This window comes from Drosophila tropicalis, unplaced genomic scaffold, assembly GCF_018151085.1.
Source record: "Drosophila tropicalis isolate 14030-0801.00 unplaced genomic scaffold, ASM1815108v1 contig_413, whole genome shotgun sequence".
In the NCBI taxonomy this organism is placed as follows: domain Eukaryota; kingdom Metazoa; phylum Arthropoda; class Insecta; order Diptera; family Drosophilidae; genus Drosophila; species Drosophila tropicalis.
The window spans coordinates 773,605-795,328 of NW_027172877.1; the positions used below are offsets into that span (position 1 = coordinate 773,605).

At 39.4% G+C, this 21,724-nt stretch overlaps 1 protein-coding gene across 3 annotated transcripts; it reads right to left on the minus strand.

Moving 5' to 3' along the window:
* Positions 1–8,340: 8,340 nt before the first annotated feature.
* On the minus strand, positions 8,341–21,168 carry Atet (ABC transporter expressed in trachea). 3 transcript variants are annotated; one of them, XM_068285508.1, is made up of 7 exons: positions 21,148–21,168; positions 16,897–17,370; positions 11,547–11,879; positions 10,170–11,488; positions 10,012–10,112; positions 9,661–9,949; positions 8,341–9,592 (listed from the first exon to the last, which is right to left on the minus strand). In XM_068285508.1, the coding sequence occupies exons 2-7, from the start codon at positions 17,136–17,138 to the stop codon at positions 9,381–9,383; spliced, it is 2,496 nt and encodes an 831-aa protein (XP_068141609.1). In that variant the 5' UTR covers positions 17,139–17,370; positions 21,148–21,168; the 3' UTR covers positions 8,341–9,380. The 3 variants fall into 3 exon arrangements, with proteins under 3 accessions (XP_068141609.1, XP_068141608.1, XP_068141610.1); XM_068285507.1 differs by lacking the exon at positions 21,148–21,168 and adding an exon at positions 20,299–20,600; XM_068285509.1 differs by lacking the exons at positions 16,897–17,370; positions 21,148–21,168 and adding an exon at positions 11,956–12,164.
* Between the last annotated feature and the right edge of the window lie 556 nt (positions 21,169–21,724).

A 21,724-nucleotide genomic window follows, 5' to 3' on the forward strand; every position in this document is an offset into this window, starting at 1 on the left:
TCCATTATATTTTGTGATAAATGCGGTTAATTTCGCCAAGTTGGCGGCAATTATGCAAATAGTCTGGCGACCAGGTTGGAGGGGAAAACTGAGTTGAGTAAACAAGTCATGAAAATAAATTAAATGCCGTCGACAAAATGTTAGTAAATATATAAACTAAGCTGAAACAAAAAAATATGAAAATCAAAATAAAAAAAAAAGACACCAACAACATTTTATACTCACCTTCATGGAAATATGTGCACAGATTGAATGCCCTGTAAAATGATGAAACATTTTTCTTTATTATATTCTATTTTTAAAACGAAATAAAAACTTTATTTCCATGTACAGTTTAAGTATCCTCTAATACTTCCGTTGTGAAGCGATATCTGAAAAAAATGTAATCACTTTAGTTACTTGAACTAAAACATATTTCGCTCTACTAATGAGTATTGCAGAGTAATTCACTTCATTCTGAATAATAGATGTTGGGCATTGAAATTTTCATAAGATTTATTGATAAATATTATTTTGTATCGATTTTGTTTTTGTTTTTGTTTTTTTTATTGTATTTACTCAATTTATTTATAGCTGCATTTTTATAATAAATGTTTAATTTATTTAAATATGATTAAAAAATCGCATAGTCGATGGTGTAAATCAAAACGTTTATACGCATAAACCAATAAATACGTGTGTGAGTGTGTGTGTGTTATGTGTGTGTGCGTACACACTGTAAAGTATTATGTGCGAATATTTGTGCTTGCTGCTGCTGCTGCTGATGCTGGAAACTGTTTCAAAATTTATGTGCGGTCAGATTACTGGCACTCCAAAACTCGTTGTAATTCTTCAATGGGAATATGAGACAAGAGGGATGGGATCGAAAGAGGTTGGTGAAGGGGGGGGTACGAAGGGAATATGAGTGGCGCGAATTTTGGTTATTCTCGTCTTTAACACATTGTGGCAAGAAGAGTAACGGGCAGGAGATGGAGAGCAAACAACTTTAGAATTCATTTGCTTGCCCAGCGGCACTCCAAAAAGTATGCTACAGAAATGCGCAATGTGACACAAGGAATAGCCGAAGGCGAACGGAGTGCAACGCAGACAAGAGGGCAGCCGCAACAGCAGAAGATAAAAGCAGAAGCGATGCGGTTTGCTGCATGTCGTTGCGGTTGAGTGCATCAAACATCAATCAATTCAATGGTACTACAGAAACCAACACACTCACACACACACACACGCACACACGTACGATTTGAAGAGTTAGAGAGACAGAGACAGAGATGAGACATGCACAAGGCATTGAAATTTTGGTAGAAACCTAACATACACATACAATGTACATGCATACATGTAATGAAAAGTGGAAGACACATATAACCACAATATTTAGTGCATGACTTAAGCAAACCTATAGATACGAGGTGTAACCCTAGAGTTTCTGAGAACTCACAAATTGGCAAAGTACTCTAGGAATATTTTTGCGGTGACCCTTCACAGAGTAAGGTTGTATATTTATCCACAGGACCTCCTCGCTTGCTTCACTTTAACTCATATAAAGATAGACGCATCAACAACTACTCCTCTTCTCGTTGCTATGGGCATTCCATCATGGCAAATCTATAATGACAGCTACTTCGATGGCTTTATCGTCTGTCATGTAGGTCGAGCGACGGTGAATGGGACAGGCAGAAAAAAGGTAGAGGTAGAGTTCCAGAGACTGAGAGAAAGACAGAGGGAGAGAGACAGAGAAAATATATATAACCTGGAGTCAAGTTCGAGCTCAAGTCAAGCTCGTTCATCTGCCGTCTCTGATAAATGTTGTAAATATGCAACATGGACGATGACTACGACGTCGACGACGACGAATAAAGTTCCGTAACGTAACGTACGTTCGTTGCCGTACCGGACTCTTCCTCCTGAGTCTTTTATAATAAAACGTTTCATGATTGCTGTGTTTTCGTAGTTGGTTGAGTTGGTTGGCTATTCAACTTCAACTTCGATAACGGCAAATTTGATAAACAGCCACCTCAAGCAGTGAAGGAGTTCACAGAGTGAGAGCGAAGGACTTCTGGAATGTAGAGATAAGTGTGTGTTGTATTTGACAAGCTGTTAACAGATTCCTTGGTCAAGTCAAAGTGGTGGTGGGATGTGGATGGTGGGTGGTGGGTGGCGAGTGGTGCGTTCGATGGGAGATGGAGCCAAATCACGTAACTAATCAGTAAGGCGTTACAAACACCATAAATTGCCGCACCGCCAACCAACCGCTGTGGACTGCCTTTTGTCTCTCATAAACCGAAATTGCCGCAAATCTCAGCGACCGCAACTTTTTGGCCGTTTCCGTCGTTTCCTCGGCAACAATTTGTAAATAAAATTGTGGCGCAAATTAAGCGTATAAATAAGCCACATACAACGATAGAGAGAGAGAGACAGACGAGCGGACCAGTGAGACATCCGGTCCTAGACCATTCTCTCATCGTCATCATCATCATCATCCTCATCCTCATCCTCATCCTCTTGATTCCGGGGTCCAACCCTCTTCCACTTTGGAACTTTTGCGCTTTGGCAATTGATGCGGCGCGGTGTGTTAGTGCCGCAAGGTCCTCACCAGGCAGGATACGATGGGATAGGCTGGCAGGACACGCCAGTCGTCGCATCGTTATTAATTTATTATGAAAATCTAAACGACTTAAGTGGAATAATATGGGATAAATTATTAAAATTTATGTCCTTACCAAGGAGTAGCCTATGCTATGCCCTGCAAAAAAAAAGGAGGCCATTTGAAAGGCAGCCAAAAGTTTTTGTATTCTAACTTGAATTTCCCGTAACGCCGATGCCATTCCGTCTCTGCTTGAGTTAGTGAGGAAGTAGTTTAAGTTGAGTGATTAAGTGGGGCTGTCTTTGTCTCTCTCACACTCTCGAGTCGATGGTAGTTCGTTGCCGCTGTGTGAAACGTACTAAAAATACATAAAAATCGATCAACTAATTTGCTTTTTCTATATAAAGACAAGCATTTTAGCATCGTCCTTTATGTTTGTTTCCTCTCAACTTTTAATTCAGGATGCTTTCTTCTTTTGCCCCTATAAAGATTTAGGTTCTTTTCCAAGATTTTTATGTTCCTCAATGGACACAGTTTAGAGAGAAAGAGAGAGAGAGAGAGAAGACATTAAGAGGGAAGAGACAACAACATATTGTCAACTGAACTGTAGCACTTAAAATTTTCGTTTTATTGAAATTAATCGAATAATGTCCCATCCCAGTCAATCTGGGGATGGGATAGAGAATGGAAATCCCCCCTCTCTGTCTCTTTCCCTTTCACGCGACAGTAGGAGAAAGCCAAATAAACGAAATGAAACAAAAACGGCAAAAAGGAATCGTGCAAAACAAAAGGCGAAAAGGAACGAATTTTTATGGCGCACTTGTTTCGCGTTAATCGCAAATCGTAAACTAAGCATTTTTACGGCACCTGCGGTAATGGATTACTAAAGCAATCCCCCATTGCTGGCTACCCCCTGGCACCCTTGGCACTCACTCTCCCAAAGGCCCCGACTCCGCTCTGCAATCGTCATCGGTTGGAAAATTAATAAAGTTAAGTGTCGGGCACAATAAAAATGAAATTTCAGTCGAGCCTCGAGGCGTCTCCTCTTCGTCCTCGCCATATGTATAATGTGAGTGTGTGTGTGTGTGAAAGAGTGTGTGCTAACAAGTTAGCGAGGCGTGAAATGTCTGGCCGGAGGCAATGTCAAGCACATGGGTGCCCGTACTTTCCATTTGTTCCCCTTCGGGCTCCGGTTATTGCTTTGGTTTGCAATAATTGCAAAAGTGCAATAAATTTCTTTTATTTGAAGCTTTTAAACTGAAACTTGACGATGGGAATGGGAATGGGGATCGGAGAACTAGAAAATCTGGTCAAGAGTTCACTTTATGACAAATGCGTGCCAAATTTATGAACTTGCTAAAACCTTTGAAGCAACTAACTCGAAAACTAGATGTTAAAGGGAAAAACTTAAAACAAGTCCCTTGTCCTGGCACAATTATTTTATTGAGTGCTTTAATGGGTACTATTCCTCGACACTTCCGATATTCTATATCCTCTTTTTCTTATATTCACGCTCTCATCTCTGATGGATGGATGGATACGTAGTTTCTATCATGCTTAACCCTCGATTGGAATGTGTATTGTTGATTGACAATGGCTTGATTTGCAACTATCTGATTGGAATTTATGGCACGTTCTCGGCCTGATACCATTTTGGGATGCGCGTCATAATGCAGATGCGGCGGTGAGAGCAGCAACAACAACAACAACAATGAAAAGGCAGCAGCACCGGCGAAAGGCATTCACATTAGCCACCATATCAATGGCCATCACACGTGCTCTTTCCGCTGTCAATTACCATCGCCACGGACATGACCATGCCTCGCGAAATGCTGAGAAATTTAATAAGTAAAACACAGGCGAACCGCCGAAGCCGAGGCCCGGCCCCATGGTGCCTCGTTTCATTTGCTCCTTTTGAAGTCTGCTGTGTATGTTGCTTGCACAAGCAATAAAAACTGTTGGCAATAAAACAAAAAACCAAAACCGAGAATAAAAAAGAAGAAAACTTTTGCCATTCGACCCGTAGTGTGAGTGAGAGACTTAACACGCAGTCGATGGGCACATTTCCGGCGTAAAAATCTCCGCGCGTTGCCTTGCGCTGTGTTCCGATGCGATGCGTTGCGTTGCGTGCGGCCATTCGGTCGGCCATTGCATATAAATCACACAATAAAACCCATAAATTTTCGTGTGCAGGGGCGAGATGAAAAGTGCGCAAGCAAGAAGCCAAACAACACCACAAACAAAAAGTGAAAAGTGTTACTGAACGTTAAAGAACTAACGGACTGAAAGATAGATCCACCCGGCCGGTGTCTGCAACATAAACTTTAAGTTTTTGCAATCTGCAATTAATGATGCCAAGAGTCCCCCGAGCAAAACGGCAACTGTCCCAGTTACTTGGTTATGCATTGCCTACATTTCATTTGATTTGAACGCCGAGCTGAGCTGGGCTGAGCTGATGCCTGGCGCTGCTGATGGTGCTGGCCGGACTGGGAAGTTGCAGTTGGAGCTGTGGCTGTTGCCACCTAAACACATTGTGCGCAAATCCCAGACCAAATCCCAGATGTACTATGTTGCCTGGTTGCATTACAAAATGGAATTGCAGCATTGGCATGTGAACTGCATTGACAGCATTTCATGGTGGGCCGTTCTGCCGCCTTCAGGGCAGGTGGGCGTGCCATTTTAGTGGCATGTTTGTGCTAATTTATTACGCCTGCGAAGCAGCATAATGCTGCATGCCACCGATTCCTCGTGATACCAATGGGAACGACAACGGACGAAAAACGACAAAATACTAGCACTGGACATAGTGATGCGCGTTTGTCGATAGTTTTATCCAAATGGCCAATTAACTAGCAAATCAATGGAAACTTTAAACCAGCCTTGAATGATTTCTGCTACTTTTATCAGCCGGAGCAACACCTAAAAAACAATATGCAATAGTAGGTACTTTTTCGGAAACATGTTAGCTGTTTATCTGTCTAATGAATTACTAAGTCTTTGTATACTAGATGACGTTGTTAGAAGCTAATGAGATTGTAATGGATGATATTAAGACAGGTCCATCTTCCAAACTTCAACTAAGGTTTCGCAGTCAACTCATGAGTTCTTCCGTGGTCTGATTGCAGGTACAGAATTGGTCATCCTTTAAACTTGTTACACCCTGCACCCATGCGGTTTAAGTCTCCATAATAAATGAAACAAGAGAAGGAAGCTTTACGACCCTATATTGGATATATTCTTGATCACATCACAAAACAAATCTAATTAACCATCTCCGTTAGTCTGCTTAAGCATCTAGATCTCTGAGATTTTGAGGGCTAGAGACATAAAATTTGGTATGTAGACTCATGTAGTGTGCACGGAGATCAAGTTTATTTTGAAACTTTACCACGCCCTCTTTCGACCCCGAAATTCAAATATAAATGATTTTCTCAAAGACTATAATAGCTAGATATGTACATTGATTTCGGTATGAATGTCTCCTCACACCCCCTTCAGAAAAACACGAATTATTTTCAAATTTTTTACTCATATCAAAGTAGAATTAAAATTGAGATTATTATTTGGCCCATGGCCGCAATCCGAACATTATTGTTGGACTTAAGGTCTGTAGTATTTTGAGTCCACAATTTAGACCATAAACAATGTTTATATTCACAGAACTATCCAGCCAAAGCCATTAAGAGTTTTGTTCATATCGTGACTGGCGTGTCACGATGTTATCTCTATGACCAAGTTATCGGCCTACCTGGTTTGCATCTGCCCCTAGGGAAGGGAATGGCTGCTGCAAATGAATGTCTAATTAATTAAAGTGCGAATAGCACTTTGGATGTAGTTGTTGTTGTTGTTGTTGTTATTGTTGGCCCGATTTTGCCTGGCTCGTCCTTTTGGCAGCGGACATTAATTGCCAGGCGCATAACAGTCAACATGTTTAGTTTCCATCTAAAAGCCAAATGTTTGATTTATACGATTTGCCAACTCACTTCCTTCTCTCTAGTCTCTGATGCAACAATATTCAATGCTAACAAACACACACACACACTCACATACAGCGAAATGCAATTTTATATGGGCAACCCAAATAAAAAAAAAATAAATACAGGACGAAAAAAAGAATTTCAATTTCTTTTTTGTCGTTACTAAAAATATTATCATACGGCCTCGCGGGGCATCTGCAGGAGCCCTGCCAAAATCGGCGAAAAATTGTCGCGCAATGTTAGTTTTTGCGCACAAAGCTTAACGGCACATAAATAATAAATTTGTAACGTTTGCATTTTGTCTATGTGTGTGTGTGTATGTAGTGTGTCTGTGACATTAACAATTTATCAGTGAATTGCAAAAGCAACAAGCCAATAAAAATCACTCCGTTTGACCGGTGACATTGCCTCTATTCTGCAGACTCCTCGCATCACCCCCTCTCTCCCACCGGCTACAGTTCCATTTTCCCATGGCTCCATTTTGGTTGATTTTTCTGCCTCTCCCGGACCCGTCCGTCAGTTTTTCTCCCGCCTCCGTTACAAATGTCAAATGGCATTGCAATATTGATGTTACAATACATGACTCACTTGTATATGTGCATAGAATTTAGCGTTCTTCTTGTGGGTTTGTGACTTTTACACTGAAAGATTACGGAATCAGAAATTGTAGTTCAGAAGTTATAAGTGGCAACGTCTTTAAGAAACGACGATAGAACTTTATAGTTTTTGTCTGTCTGATTAGACCGTTGGTTTTGAAAATGTACATCATATATTAGCAATCATCAATATGAGCAATTGCCCCTAAAGTATGCTATAGCCAGTCTCATAATTCAGTTTTTTAAGGAATGAAAGATGTCCTTTAGTTTAAATACATTTCCTAAGCAATCGCAAGGAAAGGTTATATCTATTTTTTTTTTAATATATTATTCGACTGCTTAAAGGTTCAATTGTTAACTTTTACAACTAATAAAAGCTCTTTCTAAGAGTGCGGTGGCGCCATCTGTCGGTCTGACATTGCATCTTTGAATTTAGTAACAATTTAGACTAAATTCTATTCACTTTGAAGACTTTAGAAAGTCTAAAATCTATTTGTTTTACTTTTCCCAAGCGAAACTTCACTAAACTCCCATCTTTGATCTGATTAAAACTTTTGGAACACTTAGCAGCGCCATCTGATGGTGGAAATTTTATTTTATCACTCAAAAGTCTCACTCCAAATCAAAATCAAAGCTTTCACTCAAAAATTAAAGCTTTTACTCCAATTCAGATGGCTCAGACAACGGCCTGGGGTTTATTTTTAAAATTTAAATCTAGATTGTGAGAGATAAATTAGAAAATAGGAAATGATTAATCAGATTAATCAGAATATGAGCATTAATTCGAAAAATGTTATTTGTTTTTGACTGATTTGGTTTTTATTCGTTTTATTAGTAAAAATATTCTAGTATATGGGGTGTTTGTTTGTATGTATTTGTATTGTATGTGTGTTAACTTTAATATACAATTTTAACATGCACTAAAGTACTACTAAATGTACACATGTGTATCATAGCTATATAAATATGTATATCGGGGATTATTATTAAATGTTACGATGCTCCTCAAAGGATGCTGAATATGTTGCCACAGTTTACCGTTTATATTAATCGGTTGTTCTTATTTGTTTCGTTTTCATCTTGTTAATTTATTTCATATTATCACAAAATCATGTGTAGAATTTGGTTTTTATTTGCAAATTTCTCTCTCCCCAGGAAGGATTTCAATAATGTCGAAATGAAAATGTTTCGTCAACTGAAAATCTAATTATTTATTTTGGCCATAGGTAGAAAATAAAATGAACATAAAACTATTTCATTGCTAAACTAAAACATAAAAATCACACATAAATTTGATTGAATTCATTTCGCACACGATTCGTAATAGTAATAATAATAATAATAATAATGATAATAATTATAATTGCTTTATATCACAAGCGATCAATTCTCCACTCGATTCAATTCGTCTCTTACTTTGCCGATTTACATATGGAACATATACAATATACATATATATATACTAAGCTGCTCTTATCACAATATCAATTGCTGAAGAACTAAAAATTCCTTCTCTTTTACATATATGTATATATATTCATTCAACTTAGATTCTAAAAGTAGCAGTTTGGAGTTGATAAAAAAAAGGTGGTTTAAGATTTTGGTTTGAAGTTTTCTTTTTGTGTTGGTTAAATCTTTCATTTCTTTGTTTTGGTAGACATATATAGGGACGGAGTGAAGAGAACGCTGGGAAAGTTTGGGAAAAACAATTTTGGTGAGTGTGTATGTGTGTGTGTGTGGATGTGGGTGTGAGTGTGTGTTGCTATCAGGACTTGTCCTATAAATTTTCTATAATTTTTCAACCTATTTAAGTTCAGACTCTTTTCTGCTTGGTCACAAGAATTAATTATGTGTATTTATGCTATTGTGTGTGTGTGTGTGTGTATGGGAGAACATTTAGTCGCGATTTAAACCCTACATATGCATATATATTTGTTAATATCTATATATAAATTCCATTTGTGTAATTCAAAGTTTGTGTTTTCCTTTTTGTTTGTTGTTGTTTCATTTGGTATGTGTGGAACAGCTACTAATTAGAACTTCTCTATACGTCGACGTATATAATACCAGTTGGAAAAAAAAAAACAAATAAAAAATATATATGTAGATGTATGTATGTATATCGTAAAACTATGAACATGAACATTATTCTCCTGCTACGCCTACTCCTATTAACTCTCGACAAATGTATGTACAAAAAACTTAATTCTATGAACCGTTGCCAACTTAACGTATCATATGCAATTTCCAACGCAACACAAAGTACGCAATTATCCGTAGGGCGAAGAAAATGCCTATCAGGGCCACAGCATCGACCCAGAATAGAGCATTATCCATGGACATTTCCTCTAGAAACTTTTTGGGTACACGATAATGGCAATACATTTGATTGCATTCCATTTTGGCCCGATCCATGCCATAGATGGCCACCATGGCGCCTGTAGAATAGAGATATCGAAATAGTGAATTTGAAATTTCAAAAGAACTGTGATTATTCTTTACTTACCCTCGAAACCGTAACGCACATAACTCACGTAGGTGACCCATTGCAAATAGCCCGGTATGGTATCGAAATTGACAAAGAAACCGGAAAATAATATGGTTGGAATCGTTGTCACTGGACCCAGAAACACCCCCGTTTCGATATTCATGCCGGCACCTATAAGTAGGCCCAAAGATTGGGCCACCAGCGAATTAAGCACACAGATGAGCACAAACATCGATATTCTTTCCAATTCCATGGGCTGGGAGGTTAAGTAATAGACAACTAGCACATAAACGCTTGAGAAGACAATCTGCAAAGAAGAATAGCCATGAATAGTAATAGTTAGAGATGATATGGTTTTGAGATCCTCACCTGAAATGGCATATCCGCTATTGTTTTGGCAAAGTAGAAAGCCTTCAACGAGTACCAGTAATTGAGATGCTCTCGCACAAACACCGACATCTCGGTTGGAACTACAAATGGACTAGTAATGAGTGACTACTTATTTAGGGGACATTGACCACACTTACATGTCAGAATGGTGGGCATCATGGCGGTAAATGTTGTGAAGAGTGAGACAAAGAAGATGCAGCCAGCATTGCTCATAATTTTGCTAGCCTCATTGCCCACATCGTAGTAGATCATGCCAATTATAGCACCAACAATTATATGCGAAGCCAAACGCATATGGGTGAGCATGCGATCCCGCATTATGGTGCGAAACGAACGCTTCAACAGTATCCAGAACTGGGTCCAACCGCTGGTGGGGAAACCTGTCTTATTTGGCAGGGTAATGACACTCTCATGCGAGTCGAGGAGCGACGTCATACAGCCGGCCACTGCGTTAGTCCCAACTACGCCTCCCACGCCGCACGGTGCTGATCCACCGGCTCCCTTGGATGAGCTGAAACTGCAGCTATCCTCGTTGGCGGTTGGCATATTGATATTCACACTGCAGTCCGAGTTCTGAGATTGTTGTGCCTCCAATGTTTTCGGTGGTTTCAACGCCGCTAGTTCCTCATCGGCCAAGTCCTCGTGTTGAGCATATTTAGCTGCCGTCTTCTCATCTTCCAAGCTGATCGTGGCAGCGACACTGCAATTACCATTTCCGTGGCCCTTGACAATGTCGTTGATCGTCGTGCTGGCCTTGTGATTGTTATGATGATTGCTGTGTCCATAGTCCTTGTGGGCATACTTCTTGCAGGCCCCACTCTTGACGGCATCAACTAGTTTGGGCACCGCCTCGCCGTACTCACCGGAAGCGACTTCTAGCACATAATCAGCGGGATTGTGGTACGATGGACACTCATAGCCCAGGGAGGATAGATAGGGCACTAAGCCCCTAACTCGTCCCTCGTAGACACACTGGCCCTGGGCCAGCAAATACAGATGATCGAACTTCTCGAACAGACGCGCTGATGGCTGATGAATTGTGCAGACAATAGTGCGCCCACCACGGGCCAAGGATCTCAACAGTGAAATCAATTGAAAACATGTCGAACTGTCCAGACCCGAGGTCGGCTCGTCGAAGAACATCACCGGTGGATTATTGACCAATTCGAGGGCAATGGACAGACGTTTCCGTTGTCCCCCCGACAGATTGCAAGTCAGCGTATTGACCGACTCCTTCAGGCCAATTGTTTCCAAAATCTCCTCGACCACCACTCGCTTGGCATAGGTGATCATATTTTTGCCCAACTTAAGATTAGCTGCCACCATCATGGCCTCGTGCACCGTCAGATTGGAAATTAGCACATCGTCCTGCATGATGTAGCACGAAAGTTTACGGAATCTGCGGAGATTTCGTTCTTTGCTATTGATCAGCACCGATCCACTTAGTTGGGATGTTCTGCAGATGAAGATTTAATTAAAATTTATGATCAAAGGAAAAGAATTAGACAACTCACTTGTAGCCCGCCAAAATGTTCATCAGAGTGCTCTTTCCGGCTCCTGAGGGCCCCATAATGGCTGTGATTTCGCCATTTCGAAACTTGCCCGAAACACTCTTTAGTATTGTCTTAAAGCCACGGGTATGTCCGTCGGCCACTGAATAGGATATATTACAGAACTCAATATCCACCGGCGGCCTTTGTGGGAGATGTGACAGTGAAATGGTGCCCTTCTTTTGGCCATTCGGACTGCTATTGCTATTACTGTTTGGTATCTTTGGAGCCAGCACTTGGGCATTATTGTGATTATTGGAACTGCTAACTCCGCCATTGCACAGATTACTCTGGGATCTGAAAACGAAACGAAATAGCACATTGAAAAAACCCAGTTAAGTTTCAATTTATTTGGATGTGAATGAAGTCCTACTTGAACCACCCTGTTGTCGCATGCTCCTCACTTCGTTGCAGGGCACTGACACATCCGCTCTTAGTGAGGCGAGTCTGCACAAAGGACAATGATCGATGGTGACGTGTCGACTCTGAATTAGCATCAAAACATGAGTTCTGTATGCCCATTGTCTCCTCTACAACACTATTGCCACGGGTCAGAGTCAGCTCCATTTCGTTTATTCAATATAAGTAAATATTTCACACAAATACACGCATATTCAATACATGTAATTCACACTCCCGCACGTGAAAGTGTCGTCGTCGTCGTCATCGTCATTGCCGTCGTTTATAGTAATTGTTTGCCAGAATTGTGGGCCAGAGTTTGCGCTTTTCATTCATAAAATGGTCAAAACGCCGAGTGCATTCTCATTAGGTTGCTTGTTTCATTTTCGACGATTGACAAACTAAGCAAAACGACCGCCAATTAATGTTACATTCGCTTGAACTAGTTTGGTAATTGATTGATCGATGAAGATCCCCCGCCACCCCACATAGTCAAATATGGTATATAGTCATATACTCAGTACATTTATGGAGTAAAGTTCAGTTTATCTGTCAGATAGGCTCGTTATGGACTGCACTCGGAGAGCAGGCAAATGTGCGTGTTTATCTGCCGACAAAACTACATACATATTTGTTTACCAGCGAGATCGAGGTCAGAGTCCACAGCGAATCTATAGTCAATTATTGACGAAGAGCAATCGTTTAATAGACAACTAGAGAGAGGCACTTAGTGATAGAGAGAACGGAGAGTGGGAGAGGGAAAATGTAATTGTGCACGTTTCCGTATAAACAAAAATATCTGTATTTAGTCGATTCAACAAAAATAAGTATAATTTGGCAGCGTGGCTAATAAATGAATACAGAGAAAAAGCGAAAGACAGAGAGAGTGAGAGGGAGAACGAGTAAGCTAACAAAAAAGCAAATCAGCTGTTGGCCTACTGCAGCAATCGCAGCAAACGCCTTTGTTATCCGAATGGCAACAACACAAACAAAAACAAACGCAACGTCATCGCCTCTCGCCAATTCTATTTGGCGTTTTGTTTTGTATCCAGCAAATACGATAAAACATGAGTTGTCCCCCGCCCCAAACCCCTCCACGACTTCGTCACAGACATTTCCCGCGTATATCTCGGTGCGAATGTACTGAAACTTGGGTACATTTTAAGTGCGCATGTACCCAACTCGCACCAAACTCGCAAGTGCACTGCACCGCATTGGGCCCCGTCTCTGCCTCTGTCTCTGTCTCTGTCTCTGTCTCTGCCTCTGAGTTGACGAACCCGAGCAAACTGGTTTTTTTCTTTGCAAAATGCATGCGATTTGTTGAAGAAGAAGAAGAAGAAGAAAGAAAAGACTACCCATCGGAAGATAAAAATTGAAGAAAGAAAGAAAGAAATAAAGAGCCGAATGAAGTAAGTACAATTTCGGAATTTTCGTATTCAACTTTTCAATTGGTTATTAAATGAAGTTAGTCACGCGAACCGCTGTGAACCTTTTTCTGTGTGAACAGGCTTATCACTCTTAATGTCTTGTAATTGTCGCCATCGATCTGAGAGTCGATTTTAATTGATTTGATTAGCCGTCATAAAACAGGTGCTGCCGAAACCACCTACCTCCATATACATACATATGTAGGTATATAACTACCGTTTCAGTAGCTTTCAATGTGAAACAATGTTTTGTAATCTTTGAACTATGTCCCGTTTAGTTACAATGATTAAGGCCTACCGGAAATATCAGCAGACCTCAAAATATGAGAGAGAGAAACAGAGAGAGAGTCGCTGGATTAGATCATTCCCGCTTAACGACAATTAAGCGAATATCTCAAACAGTTGCTCGGTCCGCATTAGATAATCGCACAAAATGCCATATTCATTGTTATTAATAAAACTAAAAACCCACAAAAAACAAAAAAAGCAAAGGCAAAAAACGCTGCCTTAAGTCAAAAGCGAAGTGAAGAGGTGGCGATTAAATGTTTGTGGAGTGCTCTATTAGATAAAACAGAAGAATAACTACTCAAGACTATTTCAAATTAAAATTCTAAAGCTTATTCATAGTTAGTTAGATTAGCTCAACTATTTCAAAGATATTTCCTAACCACCTTACAATCTATGACTTAGTCAAAGTAACTCAAGGAAATGAAAGAAAGAGCAACAAAGCAGTTTAGTTCTTGTAATTAAATCGATAATGGACACACAACAGTTTTCACTTGACTACCATAGAATTGCCTCAGGGTAAGAAGGTGGATATTATTTAATGTTTAAAACATGTCCCTTCTTCCTTGTCCCCCCGTTACTGCTCTTAATTTGATAAAATGTACTAAAACATGTGTGTGTGTGTGTGGGCGGTACACCGATTTTATACCCAACGGAGGTGTGTTCGTAGGTCCAGGCCTCTTTGTTGTTCCTCAATGACTTTGGAAAAAGGACAATGCAGGACGTCGACAGACTATTGTTTGCAATGACCGCCCCCGGAGACTTTTGGCGACAAAGGTCAATATGCTTCACAAGGCTGCCGGATAAAACACCTTGAAGCTCTGCCATAGAAATCTCTTCCTTATGTTCGATACATAAAAACGGATATTTCTGGCGTCCATCAGTCTGTGTGAGATACGCAAGGACATTTCTTTTTGTCATGTACTTTTCTGGTTACTGTTTTTTTTGTTTGCCGGCATCAAACGAAATTACATAACAACCGTGTAAAAGACCGCCAGCGCACCGTGATGGCCTCAAATGCTCGTCAAACAAACACAAAACGAAAATCGAATAAATCTGTCATTTTACATTGCATTAAATTTCTTTTCTATCCTTTTTTTTCGCACTCTTGTATTTAGTTATTAATGAAGTCAAAAGGCACAAGTCGTCATCGCTCAGAACCCGCAACTAAACTGAACTATGAAGCAAAATATCACACAAACACAAAATATACACAGAAACTTTCGGACAGCTTATGGTAGCTTGTTCGATTTTTCCCAAGCAAGCGGCGCCGCGAGGTCCTTTTTAGTTGTATTGCCCCACAGTCTCGTAGTTTTCACAGTTTCAACCGTTTTCCTGTCAGTTGTCTATGTGTATGTGTGTGTATGTGGGCATGTCTAAGTATGTGTGTCTAGGATATACTCTATAGCGTATGGAAAAAGTTTACCAGCGTTGATCGAACTTGGCAAAGTTCTTCAGTAGTGGCTTAAAATTTCTGGCAATTCATTTACAATTCCCAACTTGTTCTTGCAAGTTCTTTATCGGGCGCAATGGAAGATGACTAATATGTTTTCCATACCTTTATATATTCAGGTAAACAAAAACCAAGCAATTATTCGATTATGCACAATGCTTTCCTTTATCCCCGATGGAACTACTTTTCAATTAAGGCTTCATCGGATTTGCATAAGCGTAAGCGTAAGTTTGTTTACATTCTTTCGCAAGTTCATTTACAATTCCCAACTAGTTTAAGCAATGATGATGAATATGTTATTCGACATTTACATTTTCTGTACATATTTTGATTAAGTAATGGACTTTTTGTGTATATGCCAAACGATTGTTTCTCTTCCTGTGGAATCCCCAACTAGTTTGTGCTTTTATCAATGAAGCACTTTAAACTTTTTTCGGCTTTAATTCTAAACAAGAGTATTGCCTGTTCGGCTCTTGAGATTGAGTCCTGTAGACAATATTTCTTTGCCAGTTTCGTTTCTTTATTGTTTAGTTTGTTGGCCTTTTTTCTGTTTGGTGGTATTTCATTCACAGTTACGTGGCTGCTACGTAGGCTCATTGGTTCGAGCACCACCCGGGCCCCCGTCTAAGTGGTCTCTCTGCGTTTGTGTGCGTGTCTGTGTGGCTTATTATTTATGTCACTTTATGGTTAAAGAATGAGAGGGGTGGCCATTAAGGACGAAGAAACAGTGTCGGATGCATTGAGTATTTAAAGCGCTGCTTCTATGTGTCCTTCCTAGCTTGGGCTTTTGTGTGGCGACCTTTGCTCTGATTGCATAGATTGACATACCAGCGAGTGGTTAGTTTAGTCCTGACATGGCGGCGGGAAGGTGAATTGGGTAGAATGGCTTGCAATTTTAATTACATTGTGGGTGGATGATGTTCCTCCGGATACACCCTTGCATCCCGCCCCTGCTGTGGCATTGATTTGTTTGCCATTCAGCTGTTCTTTCTATTAGATTTTCCCATTAGAATTTAAATTACATACGACTACGGACTCAAGGCTGTACGTACGTTCGACGAGGATTATCTCACACACACACACACACACACACACGCATGTTGTAGCTTATTAAATGGAATTTATTCCTAATTCCGTGTAATTATTTCTGAAGTAATTTGATCTAATTTTCTTGCTATTCTCTTCTTTTTTTGCGGACGCTTCTTGTCTATTGATTTTTTTATATTTAGTCTTCCTTTGCCGCTCCTTTTTTGTTATTTTTCTCTATGGGATAAGCTAAATTTGGCTTTGTGTCGTTATTAGGGGCTAAACCATTAATAGATTCTATTTCATGGCTAGGATTCCCGTAGATTTGATTAATGCTTTGGAAGGTAAAAGAAAGCACAACAAAGCCAACAATGAAGTGTCGGGGCGTGATTTTGGTGTGACCGATGACCAAAATGCTTATTAGCTGGCCGTATGACGAGACCACCTACTTTTTATCACCTTGGAAAATGTCGATATTTCCTTTTCCGCAAGAAGCGAAGGCAACATTTCAATATGCAATTGGAGGTGGAGCCCCATTTTGGCCCCATTTTCTACGTGCTTAAATATGGTTCTCGTGGTTCGCATATCGTGTTTCGCACACTCTTATCCTTGACAGTTGATATGTGGTTCTTTCACCCCTCATAGACATAATCTTGGGTAATCCCATTAACGTGGCACTTAATGTATGTGTCTGTAAGTGTGAGGGCAATGATGAAATACTCACCCGTGGTTGATATTCTGAGTGTTGCACTGCTTCAGGTCGTTGGACATCTTTTGCAATGGCAGAGCTTGAAGTTGATTTAAAAGCGGAACTGGTTCCGATGTCGGGGAAATTGTTGTGCTATTATTTGAGCTCTTGTAGAGCACTGTCTGGTTCTGGGGAACAGTTGTGCCTCCAGCTGGCACTATAATGGCTGCACTCGGGTTGCTGCCCTTGGCAGAGGTATCCATCAGCGGCACATCCATTACGCGTTTCAGTTCAATACGGTTTCAGTTGAGTTCAGTTCAATTCAATTGGCATTAGATTTTGCGTCAGCATTTGGCTTTTCTTCTGGATTGTTTATTTATTTATGTTTTTTGCACTCCCCCTACATGAACATGATAGTTTTTGAATGCATAATTTATCGCTTCAGTTGTTCACAATTGGCATCTCTGATGGGTTGGGTTGGCTGATAAATAATGCAGTGTGTATTCTATTCTGCAAGTAAGAAAGAAAACGTAGAAGTGATGATGGAAAGAACGAATGAAAATTCAAGTAGGATTGAGAAATCCATAACATTTACAATATCTGTATACATATATAGTCGGATTCATTGCATCACGCATACTCACTCACACACACAAACACACACTCTCACACACAATTGCTGCAATCTCAGGAAGTAGTTACGACAAGTTCATATTCATGATTCTAACGCCTCCCACAACACAAACAACAACAACAGCAACCGCAGTGGTGCCCAATGTCCAAACAACAATAGAGCACTCAACATGAATTTTTAAACAAAAACCTCATCATGGGCATAGATGAGAAGCGCCGCTCGTCTATCAAATTCCCCCTCAGATATCTATGTATATATGAAAATCAGGAAACATCCGAAATATGATTTACAATAAATCGTAGTGAATAATTACACAATTGGTGAGTTGCTGATTCAGCTATCGAAACATACAACAATTATTCCATAAAATACGTTTCTACAGAATAAAAAAGTTAATGAGATTTACACAGTGAAGGAGAAGACGCCTAAACAGGCCATAACAAAACCTTGGAAATCGTTTCCAAAATCTACCAAAACATACTACTTTATTAAGAGACTCTTCTATATATTGATAAATTTGAAAATCTTATATCTTTTGAATTTCATATTCGTTTGATAAAAGGATTAAGGACATTTTATGGAACTGGCTATCGAACGATAACATAACCAAACAGAAAAGAGGTTGACTGACTGGGATGAAGAATTGAGACTTGTGGTAATTTTATTATATGAAGGGCCCCAGCTGATATGAGATATCAATGAATATTTTTAAATAAACAAAAGAAGCTTTAAATGTTATACCTTGAATTAATGTAATTTCTTATTATTTTAAAAGATTTCAAGATATTTAAAACTTAAGTTTCACGCCAAATTACAGCGTCATATATGTTAGGCCCTAAACAAGTCGATGTCATTCAAGAAGGACTACTATATTACGGTCATATTGAAGTCAATCAAAAGGATTATACGTATAGTGTACAGACATTCTAAGGACACTTTAAAGTTTACTCCATCTTCTCCGTCGGTATGTATTAATTCAAAAAGGAGAATAAACATTTGGATTTGTCTTTGAAATTGGTTTTCGGACTATTTCTAATTATTCTGAGATACCCTACATAAAATGAAAACATGGTATAGCAAACCCCAGAGTTCAATTATTGAATTGTAGAATTGAGGAAATAATTTATTCATACATAAATAGTCATACTAAGCGTGTTAGAAATATCAAATACATTTCGTTTAAATTACTGATTAGAATGCTGAGAAACTGATTGTGAGATTAAGTTTGTCTATACAAAAAACTGAACTGTCGTTTCAATAAAGAATTGTTAGCAATTATTGATCAGATTATTGTTGTCAAATTTAAATTAGAATCAACTGACATTATATAATAACAATAATAATAATAATGAAACCCAAAAATATTATATGTACATATGTATATAAAACGATAAATTCAATGTCACATGCAGTTGCTTTGGTTGGTCTCTACCTTAAACTATTATGCCGATGGCATATAAATTATTATTTTATTTTCTTTTCTAGTCAAAAACAGCTGTTGCCAACTGCCAATTGCTAGGAAAATAAGTGCAAGTGCACTTTTATGAAAGAAACTGTGCACTTCAAGTAACTACTTACTTTGTCATAACTTTCTTGGATAATGAGCTTGGGTTTACCTGCACCGGGATGCTTTTTCTATGGCTAATTGCTAAGGCTAACGACATTGGCAGGTGTCAGGTCTGCTGCTGCTGCCGCCTTGGCCTTCGATAAGATTTGAACAGCAGTTCGAAACGAAGAAACGTATTTATTACAGATTTGTTACCAAAGAAAACTGATCGCAAGATAAGCCAAGCCGAAAGCCAACTACCAGCTATTAGCTACCACCAGCTACCAGCTGTATGGGCCATTATTCTTTAGCCAATTTAATCAGAGATGTAAAGTCGCCTAATCAAAAGGCATTTGGACATGCTTAGACGATGGCCAAGTGTTTTATTTCAGACGGGTTGCACACTAGAATCAATCCGTTATCATTTAATGATTTGACCACAGCTGTGGGCCTCATGAAATCGAATTGTCTGATAGCCTCGAATGTGTGAACCACAAAAAACAGAAAAAAAAGGGGAAATTCCTGTCCACCTAAGAAAAAGAAGTTGGATAACTCAAAAACGCATGGAATGACCCACTACTACCTAAACAAAAAACGAGAATTAAACTAGGTCAGTTTTTGTTGTTGTGACTCTCTAATTAAGTTGAGTTCACTTTTGTTTTTTGGTTGGAAGTTAAATATTAAGCACAACTATTTATTATATTTCTATTGTTTTCAAATTTCTATATACAAATGCCGAGCAAATAGCAGACAATTTGGCTCACAGATTTATATTTGGCCCATAGCTCGGCATTCTATTTCCATGTGAGTGTTTGTATGTGTGTGCGTGTGTGTGAGTGTGTATAAACAATTTGTGGGAGCACAAACAATTTGAAATTTTGTGATTTTTGTCTTAAACAAACCAAGAAACACATTACACTGAGAGAACGTGGGAGAGCAAGAGAGGAGAAGCGCAAGCGCTCTCAACAGATACACAAACAGAGACTAGACACCGAGAGGAAAGCCATTTCGAGATACATATGACGTTTTGTATTTTCGTTTCGTTTTGTTTCTTTTGTATATTATTTTCTATCTTTTTTTTTTTCAAATTGGGAAATGTGTTCCCAATGAAGCCGAAAAAATAAATAAAGTACCAACATCCAATTGGTGGTGAATGCTGCTGCTGCTTCACGGTGGATTACACGCACTTCCGAGGGGAGGTTTTCGAAACTCTGTTACGACGCAATTTTTATTTAAATTCATTCATTATGTGGCTTACCTTCTTTCTTTTTTGTTTTTGGTTGATAATAAAAAAGAGTGTCTAGTGCGAATAAAACGTGTTTTAATTTTTCCTAGATTAGATGATGACGAAGAAAAGTTCACTTGAAACACACTTGAAAGTCCATTCTAAGACATTAAACGTGTTTTTTTCGGGTATTATTATTATTATTTTTTTGGGTTTTTAATTCGCGCGACGAGTCACAAGTCGTGTTGAGTCTATGTGGCCAAGTGTCTTAACCCCATAAAAGTTTTTCGAAGAACAGGGGCAACTTTAGCTTAGCGCGAATGAAAAAGAACTGAAAATGCGAGCCCCGCGACACTACGCGACGACGATGAAACTGAACGATGCCAGCTGACATAGAGAGAGAGCGACACACTGTCTCTCTCACTCACTGGCTGGCAGTATGGATGACTCCCTCAATTCATCTCTCTCAGTCTCTCTCTTTGGTTCTCTCTCAGTCTTTGTCTGTTGTTGTTTTATTTGAATGTTGGCATACAATTTACTTTGTATATACACATGCAGGTAAAGGTACATAAGTCTAGCTGTGTGTGTGTGCGATGCAAGTTGTGGGGGTACGCGCATGTGGCACCGTCGTAAAACAGCTGATTGTAAACACTCAAAACTGAATGCCCCATAGCCAATTTGGATACATGCCCATGTATGTGATAAGTCACTCAGTGCTGAACTTCGAACTTTGATATGTGTACATGATCACACAAAGAAAACTGAACGGAACAAAGCAACTATTGACAAAACAAAAGCAATGAATTCGCAAATTCCAGAGGGGAGGGGGAGTAGGTTGCCCCAAGAGTTTCAGGAAATTATCAAAATCGGCATGTAACTTACCGTCGTGTCGAAGTGTTGCTTATAACTGGTTTACATAACTCTCTAATGTCAATGTATGGGTTATATTCACGATTCATCGAGTTAGCCTTCGATAGCATGAGCAATCCTGACTTCATTCAAACAAATTGAGAACCCAAGAACTCGAGAACTTGAGAACAAAGCCTCGTTGTAGTGAGGCTACGATCCAGAGCTAAATGCGCATTGTAACCCAAACGTCTAATCTCTATCAATGACCTTAGCGTATAGTAATACTATATAATTTAAAGGTTTCTACTTACTCAATTGATTAAGTATATGTAAGTATGTTTGTTTATTTTTTGCTAATTGTACTTACTCGTGGGATGTAAGTGAACTTTGAGAACGTTTTAGGTGCTAACGACCGATACAGTTAAAAGATAGATTCAATTTCAATACTACCATCAAATATGTGCGTATTGAATGGGTCTTATCAGTTATCAGTTGGCTTGTGGTGCTTCGCTTCATTTCATGCTAAGTGCAAAACAATTTTACTAGCAAATTACCCTTTTTGGATAGAGCTTACCGCGGGGTTAAATCAATTGAACCGGCACGACAAAAT